The 20,290-nt window shown below is 36.2% G+C and overlaps 1 protein-coding gene across 1 annotated transcript in view; it reads right to left on the bottom strand.

Moving 5' to 3' along the window:
• USH2A (usherin) overlaps nt 1-20,290 on the bottom strand; it is a 399,365-nt gene that overhangs the window by 213,469 nt on the left and 165,606 nt on the right. The window contains exons 30-31 of the mRNA XM_085300119.1: nt 12,894-13,007; nt 10,215-10,376 (exon numbers count right to left, since the gene is read on the bottom strand). Coding sequence (XP_085156245.1) covers nt 10,215-10,376; nt 12,894-13,007 — 276 coding nt within the window. The remainder of the gene's footprint in view (nt 1-10,214; nt 10,377-12,893; nt 13,008-20,290) is intronic.

Raw genomic sequence — 20,290 nt, 5'->3', positions numbered from 1 at the left:
TATATTTCCAGATACAGAACAGAGGCAATATATTATCACTGGTACAMAAATTCACTTTTCCTCAGCTGACTATTTATTATCTTAAATCTACAGACTTCTACAACACCACTCCTTACCAAAATGATTGAACAGCACCATTATTAAATTATAAATCCAGATGTTTATTTACATGCAGCTGGAAACATACCCAGAAATAGAGAAAAAGAAATCAATATATGCATAYTGTAAATGTAACTTAAATGTGCATCTGTAATAAGGGAACATGATATAGCCAGAGCAGCCATCACTGAAACAGCAATGATTTTGTTTCTAATCCACCTATTCAGTCACTTTAAGATCGTTYGTCTAAGCATTATTTAAAGAAGATGTTCTTCTTACCTGTTATTTATGTTCACATAACTTTTTTACCCATGCACCAGTTACTCTTTTTGGAACACATCCATTTAAATTGTTACCTTCTCTATATGGTATGAATATATCTCTCGGGGGGGAGGGGGAAAGACAGAGATCCTCCAGAAGCTGTACATAAAGCTACTGTATTTGAAGCAGCTGTACATAAAGTACAATTTATATAAAATGCTTCAATCAGAATTAGATTGCCATAAAAATACAGTATTTTATGCAAGACTGGTGGAAAACATGCTGGAGTTCAATACTGACTAAAAGGCTACTATGCTTTATGTAAACAATTTAGGTGATCAGTGTGGAAATCTAGGTTAGATTCCTGGCAATGATTCAACAGGAAAGCAAGTCTCAAGAATGCCTTTCATGTCTTTGTGATATGAACTATGCTTCACAAATGTTTTTACATAACTTTGAAGGATAGGGAAATAGATTCTGAAAACACAGGAATCCTCCTCCAATCATTCAAACCCCATATATTTTAAAAATTAAGTTTGTATTCAACTACTATATGGCCTTGTAACATTCAGGCACGTATTGTTCACATATAGGACAAGACTTGTGAAAGATGAAAACATTCAGGCAAGGCTGGACTTCCAGTAACTTAAAAATACATTGATTGGTGAAGTATTTTAGAAATGTCAGTTTTAAGGAAGTCATTCTCAGATTTATCGATGTAACAGGTCTGAAACACATATGCAAACATCAAAGATTCACCTTTTTGTAAAACTGTCTCRGTATAGCTTTCTGTTTTTTTGATAATTAAATTGCTAGAAATATTCAAGTGATCGTTAATGACTCAACACCCTCATGATAATAAGTTGGTAAAATTTAGAAGAAAGGAACACATGGCTGGGGACCCTACACAAGTATTAACTGCCTGTAATTTGTCACCAATCATTAATATTCCACTAGTGTTAACAGGATGTTAGAACATACCTGAAACATAGAGGAGGGTGTGTGTCTACTGCAAACTAATCAGGAAYACTGCTAMTACTTTTAGTCAGAATAATTATCCCAGCTGATAAATAAAACTGACACAGTTCATAACAGTACTATGTAAGAAAGTATCTGTCTTAAATCTGGCAGTCCAGCAGACCAGTCAAGAAGTCTGGGTCATAAATGACTAAGGAGAAATATATTTTCCAGAGCATAAGGAAAGTCTCAGAATGAAACTTTATTATGTATATTAATTGTAAGATCAGAAAGGCTGCCCCACAAGAAAGGCTGCAAGCATATTAAGTTAGAGCTAAGTGAGGTATATCCTTATGATATAAGGATCTGTTTATCAGGGATTCAGGTAGAAGCTGCAGGTTTGGCCTCAGTCCATCAGTGCAAAAAGATGTCATATCTTTATTTACATTAGACCAGCATTACCTAAAACTAAGCATAAATTATACTGAGGCGCCAAAATGATCCTGGCAAAAACCCTTTGGGAAAACAGAAATGCTTTTCTCCATCTATATATGTATGGTCCATAAGTTAAATATAAAACCAAGTTGCTGGCTGTTTTCTAAAGTGTTTAACAAAAGTGCGATTGAATGAAATCTAGACTTAAATTACACACTCATGCACCTGTTTTATTAGCAAAATTAAAAATAGAATGGAACATAGCACTTTCCCTTACCAGCTTGAGACAAACTACAATTACCAGAGCTACTACTGGAAAAAAGATCCCACAAAAAGCTTTTTCAGGCCATAAGTGCAACATGGCCAAGAAAGTATATTCCAGTTCTGATAGATCTAAAGAGAATTCCCAATGTATAATAGGAAACAGTGGTCATTGTACGTCAACTGCTCATAAAGAGCACGTATATCACCTGCTATGGCCTTCATAAATGAAGTTCTCACTGATGAAAGACAAAACGTAGAGAAACAGATTATGTCCTTCAAAAATCCCAGAAGGGAGGTAGGTAAAATGTATGAGACTGGAGGCAGGCAAGACACATGAAATTGGGTGACTTTTTTCAAGAAAGGCAATGCTAAAGCAGAAGGAATAAGAAAGTGGCAAAACAAGAATTTGCTACTGAGAGCAGTGCTTCTGAAGTCTTGGAGTGCTTCTGCAAATCCACAAAACAGAGCAGAACATCTCCAAGATTTATTGAATGTGGTAAGTTTTAGATAAGGTCCTGGCAARAATCTCATTAGAATTCATGGCTATATGACGCAGTGGCTTATATTACGTGATACCAATTGCTTAAGACAAAGGTAATGACTGAAGTGGACTCTTTCACACTGCCCAGTGTTCAGTGTTTTCTGACCACCACACAGGAGCCAGATTTGTCTCTCATCTCACAAATACAGTAGACGCAATACACTCAACTATATTCTTTGAAGGTATTCTTTGATGGTAATATCTGGACGATCAGCTCTGCCATTTCCAAAGAAAAGTCTGTTTTTAAATTTTACTAACTGAACTCCAACAAATACTTGGTTGAAATCTCTTTCTCAGTACACACCATCTTTTGAAGTGATCTCAACGTCTTTAACTCTGCTCACCAATCTACATATCTGTGAAGGGCAGACTAAAGGACTAAGAGCCTAAATATGTCTAAATTTGACAGTTAATTGTGAAATAAGATTGCAGCACAAAATAATCTGGGTGGGGGGGTTACATTTTTGATTGGCTTTAACTCTCGTTAAGGAATTTAGATAGATAACCCTTGAAATCAATGTTTTTCTTCTCTTTGTTTAAAACAAGAACTAGAAGCCAAAACACTTCCATACTGTCAGAAGCGAAAGGAGAAAAAGGTCTCTCCCCATTCCAGAGCTATTAGCTTTGGGGTAGTTATTTGCTCCAGTTTGTATTTGTACACACAGAAGATTGGGAAGTACCAATCCCTCTTATTTTATAATTCATGTTGCATTTTAGTTTTTGGAAAGTGCTACTCAGGCAACCTGAGAGCTCAGCAACTCCAGCAGGGTTAGCGTGAGTTCTCTCCCAGCTTGCTGTGTTACCCAAATCTGATCAAAGGACAAGGATTCCAGAAGCTTGTCCAGCTGTGGTTTTATAATGACACCATTAGGTTTTGCTCTATAATCAAGGCCTCTAAAAGTCTCTGTAGCTTCAGGCTTAATATCTGCGACAAGGTTAACTGAAATCTGCAGCAAGGATAACTACTTTAGCAGATTGTATCAGCAGGAAATATTTAAACACTATTTAAAAGGATTTTAAATAAGCAGATTTTATTTAACACTGCACTAATGCACTGCAACAGAAAATGATACAACAGAGCTGCTACAAATAAACATAATGCTTTTACCCTAACCCCAACCCCCCTCCTTTCTAAATTCTCCAGATCTGTACTATTAAGTCCAATAAGTGGACCAGATCTTTCTCTCTGAAGCTGAAATACAGAAATGCCATACTCAGGCAACCCATTTGCCCTTTGGTTTTGTGCCTGCTGAATCTGCATTCTGAGTCTGCAGAATTAATTACAGTGCTACCGGTCACTGGCAGTGTCAGTGTCACCAGTTCAGGTGTATCAAATGTGCTTTCTTAGCTTCCATACAACTTCTTGAGGAAGGCCACTTCCTCTATAAAACTGGTGTACTCTGCCCTCTAGTGCTAGGTGCACCATTGTAAGTTTAAAGGTATACTCAGACCAGCATAAAGCCTGCAGCAGCAGATRTTCTTTACATACCATCCTAGAAAAGTTATTTCCTGTATGCCTTATCATCTGGATTCGCTGTTAAGTCATGTATGAGTGGTAGGCCTGGAACTGTAGCATATTATTGCAAGAGTCTGCCAATAAGAAAGAGACTTTGGGTCATATCTCTTTGGGTCTCAATGTAAGGCTCACAATGCTGTAAAGTAAGTCTCTGCTTCAGAGCAAATTCAAGAACTGTGAAATCTGGAGTTGTAATAAACATAAATCTGACACCTTCATTATACTGAACAGTAAACCACTCTTCCCAAAACATCCTAGTGGAAGAACACTCTTGGTTTATTCTGGTATTTTTACAGGTATTTCACTGCAACTTGGAAGATGGGATATAATCCCATACCATAGGACTACAGAATTTTTTAGCTGTTGTCCTTTAAGACAGAAGCTCTCTCTTTCATCTTTGAGCAGGTCCTAAAACAAAGGAGCACAAATCCTTAGGGCATGAAATAAGTGTTTTTAAATACTCTCATAACTCAAAAATATTTGAAAAGTAATCATGAGAACAGCAGTGATATCTTAATAAAACATAAGGAGTATTGCTTTCTCAGTAACATTTTTCCTTGCAATTCTCCTCTATACTACATACAATTCTTCTATGGATTTTCCCTCATTCAAATCATTTCACTTTAAGTATTATATTGATATAATGATAGACATTCTTATCATGAGCCTATCACTTAAAATAAGCAGTACTAAAAATAGGGATAAAAAGAACAAAAACTGAGCACTTTTCACTAGAACACGGTAACTGTATGTGGCTGTACATAGTTTGTACTATAATTACTACCAGTTTACAGCAACATTAAAAAAAATACAGGTACTAACTGGGTTCTCCCATTTTTAATCTTCAGATATGTTGAACTCAGTTTTCATGTGTGTCAAACATCTGTCTCTTTTTCAGAGAAAAACAAAGCTCCCATCCTGTCCTCCTGATTTGCTAGGATCAGCCCTTCAACACTCAGGTCTGGTAACAATTTGAACAATCCAAAGTTTAGTTTATGTTCTTAGAATAAATCTTGATGACCTAATTTTCTCACCTTTTCCAAGGAACTCTTCAATACTTTCTCTGCAAAACTGATCCAAAGCTGTTTGTCACAGACATCAGGAATGCTTATTAAACTTGTGGGGGATGTAATTTAGGATAACTCTCTACTGGTTTAATTCAGCTGAGGATCTGCCTTTGTAACACAGTCAATTGGATCTCCTCCCTGAAATACTGGAAACATACTGGAAACACTTCTTACAGGTTGGCAAAGAAAAGCAAGTTTCAAACAGCTGAGCATTAATAAGACTATCTTCTTTTTAAAAATTCATGATCAGAACCATTAGAATCTGCTAGGGAAATTATATGAACACAATTTGTTAACATTGTCAAGTACTATATGCTGCAGAAAATGTAGACATGTACATCTACAAGCTCAGTACAAAGAGAGATTTACAAACATTTTGTATTCTAAAGTTATCTACAAAGTTGCTCTTTGTAAACAGTGTAGATAACACACACCTTGGTGTGTGCAGCATTTAAGGAGAGAAGAACACTTTGACACTAATCTTTTTTTTCAGAATGTGCCTTTACAATGATAATATTTCCACCAAAACAAAACTTAACATTTTGGTCACATTTGATCATTACCTATCACTAGAAATCTCTGCTTATGCCTTTCTGCATTTTAGATGGTATTGGCACCATTAGCTCAGAGCATTGCTCTCTATTACTTTCCAGTGTAATATCTATCTTGTTTCATCTTTCATGTAAGCAGGTGGGAAAGTTTTTGAGATGGATAAAAAAAAAACCAAAACAAACAAACAAAAAAAAAAACCTCAAGAACATTACATAAAGAAATCTCCACGTTTCAAAGTAGAAAATTCCAATCTGCCTATCAGCATTTGCATGTTTGCACTCGTTGTTCCTCTCCTCAGAGCCTCCCGCTCAAATTTTCCTAAGTCAAAAGCCTTTGAAAGATCAGACTGTACATGATCATGTGATTTCTGCTAAGAATTTGGGATGTATCCCTACAAGTTACTCCCTCTCCTCACAGCTACCAGCTCAGCTCCTCAAGTATCCAATTTTGGAGAGTAGGGCCGTTGTTGCAATTTCTTTTCCTGAGCTGCAGCTGCTGGTCTTGGTTACAGGAGCTCCTGAACTCTCAGATATAAAATCCAGAAGCATGAAAACAAGAGCCTGGATTCACTCAGCCTAAATTCCAGCTAGGACCCTGAATTGGGTATTTTCTCCTGGCTTGTTCTAGGCTCCTCGAGGTCCCTACCCATAGGAGACAATAAGCTTTCACTGTAATTTAGGATGTGAAATAGCACTCAGACAGCATCAAAAAGTAGTACAACATAGGGCAAATGGGGAAAGGTGAAAAGCAGAAGAAACAATGGCAGCTCGAGGCAAAGGTGCTGGGGGTGCAGGGGCTGACTTGCTTCTAGTGCTTTATTACTCACAACACAAACGGGGTTTGTCAATACGAGGAAGATATTTAAAGACACTAATGGATGATGGATGCCTAATGGATGCCCCTTTTCAATGTGGTAAAGTGTACATTTGCCATATGTGCTTTTAAAGGGTTTCCTTTTTAATTACAGCTCAACCCCTAGAGATAACAAACACTTGAATTTCCATGAAAATCAATGAGTATTTCAAGCTCTCCACAACTGTCAAGATCAGGAACAAAGCTAACAATTTATTTGCAGTTATAGTGTTGAGAAAACATATCCCTTCTCACGTCATGGATTAACTAGTGTGGGCACAAACCAATTATGCTTCCCATAGTCTGAAGTAAAACTCAGCAAAGTACTAATTTTTGGACAGATCAGATTTTTTCTTATTATGAAAAGTTTTAAACAAATTGAACTATTCCAATAGATGCAGCATTTCAAGAGTTCAAAAAACATTCAGAGAATCTGTGACTTTCTGGTATAGTCAACTAATCAGGAACTCAGCTGTATAGTTATTAAATTAGGAAAATCATTTTGCCAAATGATTAGGAAACAGATGTCAAAGAGGATGAACTTTGGCTTTTTGGTTAGGGTCAGTAACATATTATTATTATGAGGTAATAAGTCATCAGTAAGACTAGGATAAACACTGCAAGGATAAAAATAAGGAAAAAAAGCAGGAAGCTAGGAAAGAGGGAAGGAGATATGAGGAACTCTGGAAAGTCAAATATCCAACTTTTCAATGTAAAACTGCTCTTGCAGAAAACAATATTATAACTCTTTCAGCATTAGCCTACAAAGGAGAGAAGCTTGGGCTCTGAAAAGAAGCAAAACCGGTTCAAATTAAAGATATACAGATCTAAGCAAGATTTTAAAAAGACTTCATTCAGAATGACTGGGATTTCTAATGATCCAAATCCCAACCTGCTAGCTCAGATCATTTCTTCTCCCTCAGGCAAAGTGAAAAATTGGCAGCTAAATAAAATAGGACCAAAGCAAATAGTCTGATCCCTACACCATGTAGAGGTGTCCTGTCATGCACTCCTGCACAGGGCAATCTGAGCTGATTCACTAGACTTCCCTTTGAGGAGAAGGCAAAAAAGGAAGCTCCCATTAGCACTGAGATACTGCCAGTCCTGATGAGAAGATGGGACACCAAGGTAAATAATTGTATCCTACTGAATACTAGTATACTAGGAGAAGGTTGTGATCCCAGCTCAAGAGCCTTGCCCATCCTGGAGGCACTGGAACTAAATTTCAGGTTCTGCAAAAGCTAGTAAAACTGCCTTCACTGGGTCCTCTTGTACTAGACTAGTTCAGCAGCTTGGGGGAACCAGGATGTTTCTTGGTGTAATCAAAGTTTAGGGGCTGAAATTTTTATGCAAAAGGTTAGTTTGGAATAAACAGGAGTCTCTGTTCTCATTATATCTTAGGTCTACCTAAAAAAAAAAACATGAAAACAAAGTTATGAAATGCTCAGCTGGAACAGAATTATCGAAGTTAAAATAAAGAAAAACAAATTATTTCCAGATAAAAGCAACAAAAGCTCCTCTAGGAATTTTATGAATCAAAAGACTTTTCCTTTGATTAGTTTAGCTGAACGTAATCTGATGTAGCTGAAAAAGCTCCATGTAATCATTCAAGATTTGGGGGATGGGAAGTGGGGAATCAAATTCTCAGCCTTTTCAACTTGTCCTATTCTTAATTTCTAAAAGCACAACTATAAAAATCACTTAATTCTGATTTCTATTAATAAGTATACATTTTAGCTATGGGTCTGGATAAAATCAGACCTGAATGCAAAAACAAACAAACAACTGTATTATGGTGAACATTTCCTCCGATCTTTTATATTCCTTTTCAATTTACAACCAGGTTGCATATGAACACACCAGTAAAAATTCCTATGATGAACTTTCAATAATGATTTTAGTAAGATTGGAAGCACAATTATTTCCATTTCAAAACTCTTAAGAACAGTGTTATGGGATGGCAATGGAGATACTGCAAAAAAAGATAAATGGCACTACAAGAATATCAGAAAACTGAGGGGAGGGAGGAAATTAATTGAACCTATACTTTTGATAAATATTTATTTCTTTTTGCAGAAGAAAAATGCATACTAGTTTGAGCTGTCATTATGCTAACCTATATTCTACTTTTCATATTATTAGTAATACATAATGTGGTAGTTTATATTCAAAAATAAAACCAGAATGTATATACCTCATGTATTTATCCAGAAATACACTAAGGTTACTATGGTTACGAAAAATCCATTACCTTTGAATACAGAATGAAAAAGTTTGACTTAAAGTGTGCACTATTTATTATAGCGATCATCAACAGCCTTCAGGAGGTTCTCTAACTGGATTCATTTTTCAGTGTCAGAACTGACCCACCACACCAGTAGCTCATGGCCTSTTCAAGGCAAAGAAATTTGAACCATAAGAATTTTTAAATATGTTTTACACTAACTCAGGATGTAGAAATGTCTTTGAATTTTAAGGCCTTACATTAAAAAGAAAGTATGGCTTGACACTCTTTCTTCAGTAGTCCAAAGGAAATGTTTTAGTTTTATTTGTACCTATTAACATATACAAATTCTGATTGGACCAGAGTAGTGATTACGTTTTGCTGTGATATTTCTTGTCTAAAATTTTGATTAATTTGTTTTTTGTGTTCTAAGAATAATCTTAGTCTGAACAAATGACTTGGATACCTAATTAAACTCTACCAGTAAAGTTAAAATAGGAAGTCAGATAACTATGTTTCCTTATATTCCCCCAAAACATTCATACAGCTTCTATGTAAAAGTTTAAGAATACTGAGATAAATTGACTATAGACAGAGATTACAGAACTCATTGGAAATGGATTTACTTTATGCATTGAACAGGTGAGTTAAACATGGGCTGTTCGGAAAAGCAGCACAATGGCTCGCTAATTAAGAATGACCAAGCACGACAGTGGGAAAAAATACTCAATTTGTCTGTCATATCTCTTGTCTGCAACAGCTTATAGTTTACTTGCTTTGAGAGCTGGATGCTACCAGATCAAAAAGTTACAAAAATTATTAAAAGATGACTCAGATCCTGTGAAACAGTAACACAAAAAAAGATTTAGAGACTCCATGGCAAAAAAGCAGGTGTACAATTATCTGTAAGACTCCCAACAGAGAGGAGTGCTAAGAAAAATTCTCTGAAAAAAATGAAACTGTCAGGGTTTGAAGTGTATACAGCCCATTTTTATTTTAGTTTTAATTGTTTTTCTCTGAAATGCTTTTATTGTAACAAGTAATACTTTGCCTTAAAAAAAGGCACTGGTCTGCTCACTTTTTACCAGAAATAATAGAGCTGCTCTTAAATAAGGACCCCCAGGGAGAATAAAAGTTAGCATGATGGGCTGTGACCCAGGTCCATGTGAGAGCAGAAGAATTACGTAATTTCAGCCTCAGCCAGGAAATATCTTGGAAGCCTGACACTGTAAGCCAAAGGACTAACCTCATCAATACTATCATGTTAACAGAGGGCTCAACCTCACAGCTCAGTCCAAACTTCCTAAATCTTCCATATAGCCTCATTACTGGCTCACTCCACCTTCCACTGGAGTGACACAGTTGACTCTCTAAGCAGAGAAACTCTGGGAAACTCACAGCAACTATGAGATACTCATCCGACATGATGCCTAGCACAGAGCTCACCTTTTACAACATATTTGGTTCCATTCCCAGAATAAATTGGTAGTCCATTCACATATAAAGTATACTGTGTAATAATACCATTTGGTGTTTTTGGTGGATTCCAACTCATTAGCAGGAACGTGGGAAAGGATATTGCTGTGGGTGGCTGCACGTCTTCAGGGGCTGGAAAAAACAAACAAATAAACATATAATGCATGATATATATAATGGGCAGTAAAGGAGGAAGGGGAGGGAAGGAGTCTTAACCACATTCCTAAGACTCCATGAAAATAAATCAGAGGCAGCTCTAAAATCATTGTGAATCTGCTAGAGCAACATATAAGAACATTTTTGGCTTTTCACAAATAATACATAATTTTAGTGAACAACTACTACTACTACTGACTGCAAGACCAACATTTTGAGAACTCTTCTGTCACATGTGAGCCTTCCTAGCCAAACAATCTTCTGTGAAAGATAAGGATATATACTTTGCTCTTTAGGACAGTAACTGTGCTTGTATGTCTTAATCTTTCATGATTGATAACATTAAAAAAGGGAGGGGGGCATGATTTTAGTACAGCCTATTTTTAGTACAAGTTCATTTCTCTTTCTTGATGTTTTTTATTCCAAATTACAAAGTGATCACTTTTTTTTCTAATCATCGATGCTGATGCTATATTATGCACACATCCCTTATTTCAGACTTCTGTAATTCAACAGGTAATAATGTTTGTTTAGCATAGATTTTGTGTACATAATATACTGAAAGTTGGTAATGGATATAATGTAAAAGGCCAACTCTCTCACCTTTCCAGTGAGTTATATCTTAGAACCAAAGCAATCTCATCGAGTATTGCAAGGGGAGCAGAGCTTGGGCCTTAGTCTGGAAGGAATATCTTGTAATATACAAGCTCTGTGTTAGCAATTTAAAACAATAACTAGCAGTGGCTGGTGATGTGAAAACAATATAAAGTAATGAATGTTTCAAGAGGGAAACTGGGATAGCTGCAGGGTGTGATATGGTGTCTATCTTACGTATCATCAATTCACCGTTACTAAGAGCGTGTAACAAGAGCATTCAAAAATAGAAACTCCATACATTGACTTTTTATTCAATTCTTCGGAGGAATAAAACATGTTCCCTATGGCTTTATTTGATCTTGGGGGGTGGGGAGGAAAACACAAACTCTTCCTTCCTAAACCTTCTTRATATGGCAGCACACACGGTGGGTATTTTTCTAAAACACATGTAGAACTCCTGCCTTAGCAAGTACATTTACACAGCTTAGAAAATGAGATATAAACAATTTTTTTAAATTACTGTATTACACCAAAAAGACAAACACAGTACCATATTTCATGTTTCCATCACAGGGTCCATTACCTATCTGACTGTCAGAGGCTTTCATTGATAATGCCACCAGACAAACTAGGAGAGTTTATTTAGAACTTTCAACAGGCAGTAATTGGGTTTTGATTTGATTGGTGCTGGTCATAACTGTTAATGTGTTCACATCAAAATTATGTTCTAACAATATTAGATGGCAAACTCCATTGGGACAATTCCTTGCAGGCATATCTGCTTTGGTAACAGTTTTTTACTGTTATTATTAACAGTTCAACACTTGAGCATTATTTTGATCATTATGATTGTAATTCTTGTAACCTCATGTTAAAATTTTATTTCTTTTATTGGTACTGTATTAGTATCTAAATTACAGGAGAAGATAAAACAATGGAAAGCCTTGTTAAAAACGCAACACTATGAGAGTTACTAGACAGGACTGTGGGAGGGAGGGAATTTTGAAAACTGTATCACAGCATGAAAGATTAAATACTGTTCCATAAATATAAGTCAAAGTCTTCAGTACGTTACTGGTATAAATTTGGAATAACTGATGGTTTTGACTTGATTAACATGAATTTAGAAGGGTGTGACTGGGAAAAGAATCCGGCTTGGACTTTATGTTTAACTGAGAATGGAGTCAGATACGCTGCAGATCTTGTGGGAACAGTTTCTTCAGTAACTGATGTGCATTACTTACCAAGTTACTCTCTAAATCCAAAACATACTTTCTCTTTCTTCCTACTTTAGATCTTAATGGAAGCTTAGAAAACACTAATTTACACTACAACCTTTAAGTCTGAGCACAATAAAACATAAAACAGCTTAGAAGAGAAGGGAAAATATGAACAGTGATTAATAAATAACTCAATTGGTATTTGGAGGTTTCATCACATTGAAATAATTGTTGCCTATTGCTGGTGTTTAGCAGCTAAAAGAAACCACGGAAATCAACCGTTTGATTCTCAATTTCATACTGAGCCATACAATCAATTCTTTTTAGTCAGACTGTCTCTAGATTTACTTCTGAGCCATAGTAAAATGAGGAAGCTTTCATTAATCTTTCAGATGCTTCATATTAATGACAAGGCTCTTGCATGAACAATGTAACAGCAATTAAAAAGCCCATTAATCTGCATTACAGCTATTAAAGATGCATGTCATTAAAGGGTATGGAGTTTGATTCATTTTCACACCCCCCCAAAAAATGGAGCAATTATGGCCTGGCAATGCACTTTGTCATCAAATTAGGTTGGGGTTTTCCAGCAAATGGCTTTGCAGCATTTAGCTCTTCTCCTGTTTTATTATTCATGACTGAAATGTGGAAGTCAAGACCTTTGAAATTACTTTACCTTCTTGTGGAGTGGAGATGTTCAATGCATGCAAGCTCTCAGTACAGCCAGCCAAAGTGCAAGCAGTTAGGGTTACACCGTAGTTTGTGAAGGGATGCAAGCCCGTCAATACGCCTACAACAGACAAAAGCAAGATGTTATAAATACACAGTGTTCAGATTTTTATACATATATACAAAGACAGAAGTAAAAATATTAAGATTTTTCATAATTTGCTTCCATTGTTATGAGTGCAAAAGAAAAAGAACTCAAGGTTTCACTTCCAGTGTTCCAGGACTTAAATTCTGAAAAACAAATTAAGAGTAAATGGCATTTTATTACATTCAGTATACTATTAATTCAGTTAAGTTCCTTTAGTTCTTCACTATAACGGACACCATTTCAAGATTGAGGTGCATGTCTTAATAATAACAGTCAGCTCAGGTTTTTTCTTAGTCCTTCCCTCATCAAATTAATTCTGATACACATTTTGTTTTTCCAAGGAATTTTCACTTTCTCCCAGGACAAAAATGTTTTAATGCTACCTCTGCACTGTTACCCCTATTCATTTTTAAGCTAAAATCTATTTCGTGTATGAAACATCCCACTTGTGTTCCATTACTTTAGTGGCAGTGTATAAGACGTATGTTTGCTATACTACCATGGTCACATAATTCAGATGACACAGTACTCAATGATTTACAAGAAAAAAAGATTTGTAAGCTTGTGCTTTTTCAGGTCCTGCTGCTCTTACTGAAGAAAAGTTGCTAGATTCTCACAAATAGATTAGCTACATGTCATACCAGTTTGGTTTCAATCCCAGAGGAAAAGAAAAGATAAATAGTCATCCTGATACACTGTTCCTATCAAAAACAAAACAAAACAAAAAACCCCAAACTAACAAAAATACCGTAGGAATCAGACATCGCTCCTTATCATTTAAAAAATAAACAGTATTTCAAACTGAACTATATGGTAGGACTACATAGAAATTAAAGTATTTTCAGTAATTTTCAAAACCACCTAGCACTTCCTACTTCAAAGTAGGTCAGACAATAAAGCAATATGGAATGAAAATGCAGAAATAATTAATGTAAAAGAAGGTCAATTCATGTCAAGTTTCATTTTGAACCATATTCTCACCTCTACTATAATGGCATTTAGTAAAATCAATGGAGTGTTGCACTAAGAAAACATACAATTATTTTTGTGGTGCAACCTATTTTGCTTAGGAACTGTCCCATACTGGGATGTTTCAAAGCTGTATCTTTGCATAAACAGCTTTGGAAAAACAAGTACCTCAGAGAACCATCGTTTTTGGCCAAATCTCCCTTAGTACGATGAGAGTGCAAAGTCCTTCAGTATACAAACAGATAATCAGTCCATAGTATCAGTTTTTGAAAAATTACTGAATAGAATGCAACACACACTTAGCTTTAAGCAGAAAGTCTTTTCCCCTTTATGAGCCCTTCATACCAACAAAAATGGTCTTGAGAATTTTATGCTGGAAGGTTACTAGTCATAGCATTATTATATTATTTTCCGAGTGGGACAATCACTTAAAGTAAATCCATACATTTTTCTACTCTGTTTTTCTAATAAGTGTGTTCACATGTAAATGAGGTTAACTTTCATTGAATTAGTAATGTTTGTGTCTTATCTTGTAATTTCTTCAAAATCTTGGAGGGCTGACATTGCAAAGATCTTTGAATTATCTGAGGTCAAGTTGTACTCTTACACGCGAAAAGTAATCAGAAGTGACAACAGTCACTATACTGTAGTTGTGCTAAAGTTAAATGTTGATTAGAATCAGCTCTTTCTCGTTATGTTTTTGATTTTGCAAATTCTCCGTTAACAGTGGAAAGTTGTACTACCATCTTAACAAGCTAATGGAAATGCTACAAAGAGGAAAAAGAACGCTGTGTCAGTCATTACCCAAAAAACTTGCCGAAAATCTTTTCCCAAAGAAAGGCAAATATTTTTAAGAGTATTTAATACGCATAAAATAGAAAATAATGATATTTCAAAGTGTTAGTATCCCTGTAAAGCAGGAATACTGGATTCTACAGTAATTACACTCCTTATCACAGAAACCTCCTCATTGCTGAACAAACAAACTTTTTTTTGCCTTAAGACTTAGTACAGACAAAACACTTATTTCCAGATCATAAAGAGTTAAACATGGGAAAACATAAAAGGTACTGTATGAATTACCTTCAGCAAATAGACGCATGCAGAAACCAAATCCTTTAACTGTGACATTTTCAAGTTCTAGGTTAAGAGAAGCATGGTGTAGTATAAATGCTATATCCCTATTTACTCCTTTGTGCTTCAGTATGCAATTTAGTTTTATTTGTACATTTAGCACTTGTAGCATTCTTYTCTTATGAAGCAGTGAATTAACGCTCCTTGCCTTTTCTGATGGAAGACATTCTGCAGGGTCACAAGTGGCTTCAGGCATTGAGAGCCACGGTAGCACATATGCAGAAAGCTGCCCATAGCAGTAGAAGGTTTGAGTTGGGCTCTTTAGCTGTGCTTTTTACTTTTGACAAAGTAGAAAGATTTTACATGACGCATCTGCAATGCAACAGGTTTTACATCATGTTATCCAGCAGGTTCGTGAAGAACAGTGAGAATTTGAAGGAAAAAAAAATCCTTTGAAAAATCAGGTATCTGTTACTTAAAAAAAAAAAATGTATTCAGTAAAGGCAGCAACTGAGAAAATATTTTGTTTATCTCATAATTAACATATTTCTTTCACACACACATACTCTGCACTATGTTCTCTCAACAAAGAAACAGATGTGCTGCATAGGTAGGCAATAGAAAGTGCACAGGTTTTATTTACATACTTCAGCAAACTACTTTTTTCTCAGCTGCCAACCTATCTGTTTGGCCAGCATCCACTGTAATCTGTTCTCCTTCATTATGTTAATCTGTGGGCGGAAAGATTTCTGTCATCTTCAAATCGCTTGTACAGCAATGGTAAACACCTTGGCCTGTCTGTAATTGGACAGGTGTCTGCATTGGTGTCACCCGGCTYTTAATTCAATTAAAGAACTGGCTGCTCTGCTCTCATTACCCACTCATTTCCTCTGCACTTTTAGTCAGTCAGTGAAATTTACACTCGGTGCCTGACTATCGTAGAGTACAAAGTCAGCAGTCCCATAGCAGAGATCATCACTAATATACGTGCATTAATTTATAGCACAGCAAAATAAATTTTGTRATAAAAAGCAGCCCTATGATCCAATGAAGATAGTCGATGGCTTTATAAAAACTTTTCCTTACTTTTCAATTTGTGCACTCTCAGATTGGCATCTCTTGTCTATACCCAATAACTGATGACCCCATAGGAGTCCATAAGGCTTTCCAAGAAAGGATGCTAACAAAGCAAAATTTGGCCACAGCCACACATGCATCTACTCCACTAAAGTTAACAGGCAAGAGGTAGATAAATTGTCARTTCGATCAGGAGATAGAAATAGAGGGACCCAGAATAGGGTCAGCCACCCATATTTGGGATACCAGTCCCATTCATTCAGTATGCCACTACAGAGTAGCTGAATCCACCTAGACTTAAAATTTACATCATAGACTACGTTCCAAGTCTTAAAATCTGCATGGGGAATCAGAGACTGTAAATCATTCTAACACACCACTCCTATCTGCCCACTTAAAGAACCTTTGGAAATAAATTTAAGTTCTAACACAGACATTTTGACACAGTGACCCCATGAAACTGAATAATGTCATTTGTTAAATACGAATGTAAAGTTAACAGTCTAAAAGAGTGATCTGGAATCACACCTAGAACATTAAACCCACTTTATATGCAAAACTAGTATTTAATTTTCTATATTTTATTTAAATGATCTTTAGGTATTTGTAATATTTAAAGTTAAGTTTCAGAGTTGTTTCCAAGTGAAAACACTAGGTTCATCCCTCTGGATAAGGGATAAAAACACTGGCATGGACAGTAGAAAAGGGTCAGCAATGACTGATGGTAAAATGGACAAGTTGACTAGGTAGAGCTAGTTGCATCTGTATATCCACTCCATTCATCATTCTAATGCATAAAGTATAAAAGATGACAAAATATCCAGATTTCCATWCATTTCTCMATAAAACAAGCATCGYTTTCTTCAGTATAKCTAAAAGATAGGTCTCATATCTCTGGATAATTCAGCCAGAGTCTRCATAACATTCTGGTAGATTTTTGGTGGAAAAGTAGTATTTCTCATCAAGGAAAAAAATGTTTTACCACTAATGCACGAGGGTTAATATACTCTTCACAAACATTATTAAGTGGATTCCAAGGCAATGATACTTACTACTTTAGTAATTTCCTTATCTAAAGGAATTTTGTGAAAGTAGTTGCTTCTCTGTTCCAATCCRTTATCCTGTTTTTTCAGAAAATTGTTTCAAAGCACCATCAGGTCTCCAGAGATGAAAACATACATTTGCTTATAATAACTTATATAGCTTTTACTCTGCATAATGGATTGGTCAAACAAATATAGATTRAGGTGAATTTTTAAAACACATTTATTAAAGGAGCCTTCCCATAAAAACAAAACAAAATCCACTCACCTGTACACACAATTCATGCGAAAAGCTATTTACTTTTATTGCTGCAACACAAATACTAATATTCTTTTCTTACTCAGTTAGGATGGTGGAAGAATAGAATTTTGAAAGGTTAAATCATTTTTTTTTTAAAAAAAGGTAAATTTAACATAATTTTAATCATAATTAGGCACTTCTTTCACATGCAGCCTGAAAATTCAACCCCACCAGGATTACTATTGAAAGTTAAGATTCCCAAAGCCAGCCGCAGAGCTTAACCATAGAAGTGCTATTTGTTTCAGGAGCTCAGTGTACTTTTCACAAAGGGACTTGAAGGATTATTTCTTTGCTAGATTTTTTTCTCTGTTTCCTCTCTATTTCTCTACCTTTTAAGGACCTATTTTGCAGTAAACATGTTGCAACGCTTGACATAATAGATGTGTCTTAATTCTTGCCTAAGCGGTTTTAAAAAATTACTAAATCCTCCCTCCTCAAACTTTAAGACTGCATTTAGCCAACTTGAATGCCTGAGGTCATACAGCATCTGTCTAACAGAGTCACTTGTRTGTCGAGATGCATCATTGCCACACTACATTTAATCACAGTCCACTGACCAGAAAAGGAAGTTCTCAACTGACTATGTTTTTTCGACAGATTGTAGCAAAAACTGTTTAAGTATATGCGTCTTCTATATATTCCTCTCTGGACTGAAAGGCTGTGCATATCAATCTGCCACAYACATCTGCATTCTTAAAGCATCTTCTACCACACACATAGTATGAGTCATAAAATTTTGAAGAATTACTGAACAACAGGGCACCTGTTCTAATTCTTTAACTTATAAGAACAAAAAAGCTTACTTTGGTTACTGGATCTCTCTGGCTGGGAAAACTTCTTTCCCCACAGAAAAATTTCATAAGCAACCATACACCAGTCCCACTGGCCTTGAAGGCGCAGTTCATGTCGCAGTACTCCAAGAAAGGCTGTTGCATTTCCTATAACACAGAACAGTTCTCTGGCTGCTTTAAGTTGCAGAATATCTAATACCTTAGCCTAACAGTCCTCTTTTGCACCAAGAGTTACTTAACCACAGAAAGTAATGGCTCCGTAACATAAATCACTCTGTGATTCTTGATCCTTCCAGGTAACTAACTGTCTGTGTTACCTGCAGTATGATATATTTAAGAAGTTTACAGAGAGGGAAAGAAAGAGAAAGAGAAGAGAAACTTTTTTGCAATCTGATTGTATCTRTAAAAAACATATTAATAATCCTTTCCTTCCTAACATACATTAAGAATTTGGTTTCTTTTTTATTAATAAAAATACGGATATGTAGCTAACAGTTGATGCAATTTTGATAAAATTTTCAGGTTTATTTAATCAGCGAATTTGCATTTCATATGAATAAATTCATACAATAGCATTGGATTGTAAACAAGATTCACTTAGGTCTAAACTCAATCAAGTCAGAGCCCTAAAATTACAAAATATTAATAATCATTTATGTTTTTAAATGCATACATTGTAAAACGTGCTCACAAAGTCTACTAAGTGAAAGGAGACAAGAACCTAYGCTCTGTCACTCTGATTTAGAGTCATTAGGAGCTCAAACACCAGTTGGCAATTACAGAAACCTAACAGGCACAGGCAGATCTATAGGCTACCCTATGTTACAGTAGCCGCAGCAGTCAAACAGAGATCTGAGCGGAGGCTCAGGTGTAGGGCATACTGCTTCAGCTTCTTCCACTCAGAGAGGTGTACGTACCCGCACGTGGGTGCGACACACAGACTGACCAAATCTGCAGTAAATTGCACAGGGACAAAACAGGCCCAGAGTGAGAATCACCTGCCTACTCATTACAAGAGCCTTCTTATATAATACACATTGGTGTTAGCAGGATATATACACCATTCCAAATCCCGTAGCCTGTGGTTTGGCACCATAAAGTAACACTAAAGCATGCCATCGTTCTTCCTGTTATAGGAAATTTTTACACATTTTCTGTCATGTATTAGCATTTCAGACCAAAGGTTACTTCTACGAAATGATGATACAGAGAAAGACTTAAGTTGAAAATGATAACCATTCTTGTATTTAAATAYGGTTCAAGCAACTGTTGAAGCAACAACTTCAGAACATCAGCTTGTGAAAGTAATAATTTTAATATGAAGTTCCAGCTTTTATAATTTTAAATATAATTTCAGMTTTTAGTTACAAATAGATATAATTTAAATATACAAGATCTGGCTAGTACTTTGCATTTATATCTTCATAAAATGCTTTAGAACATTAGAAATTTATCACAACTCAAAATACAGATTCAACAGCTCTCTTACCCCTCTGGCCTTAGGCCCTACATGTATTAATCACGTTGTAAACTCTTTTCAGCAAATTTACACAAATTTCATTAACTGCAACATAGGAGTGTTTTGAGTGCAAAACCCTTGTGTAAATAAAGAGCTCCGAAGTATGAAGCACGAACTCTGCTTGTTGCCTTGCTTTCACCTGATGATCGCTGGACCCTTGCTAGGACTCACTACCGTCACCCCGCTCCAGGGCTGGGCGGCTGCACCATGCCCAGCCCATACCCAGCGCGACCACTGTCCCCAGACCCCGACCCCCCTCAATGGGGCTAGGGCAGGGGCACGGGGATATATTATGTTGCGAATTATGCCACTGGGATTTATAGATGCGGCCAATACTGTCTGCTTGCGCGGGGCCCTGGCAGAACCCTCCCTCCTCTTTTYGATTAGGCAGAGGATCTCTTACTGGTTCTCCGAATACAGAAACTTGCCATTCTAACAGTGAGTTTTCCTTTACTCTGCAGCCCCAGAAGGCAAGCCCAGGC

The sequence above is a fragment of the Rhea americana genome, unplaced genomic scaffold, assembly GCF_003343005.1.
Source record: "Rhea americana isolate MKP2758 unplaced genomic scaffold, rheAme1 scaffold_160, whole genome shotgun sequence".
NCBI lineage: Eukaryota > Metazoa > Chordata > Aves > Rheiformes > Rheidae > Rhea > Rhea americana.
The sequence above is the reverse complement of the archived record's forward strand: the minus strand, read 5'-3'. Positions and strand labels throughout refer to the sequence as shown.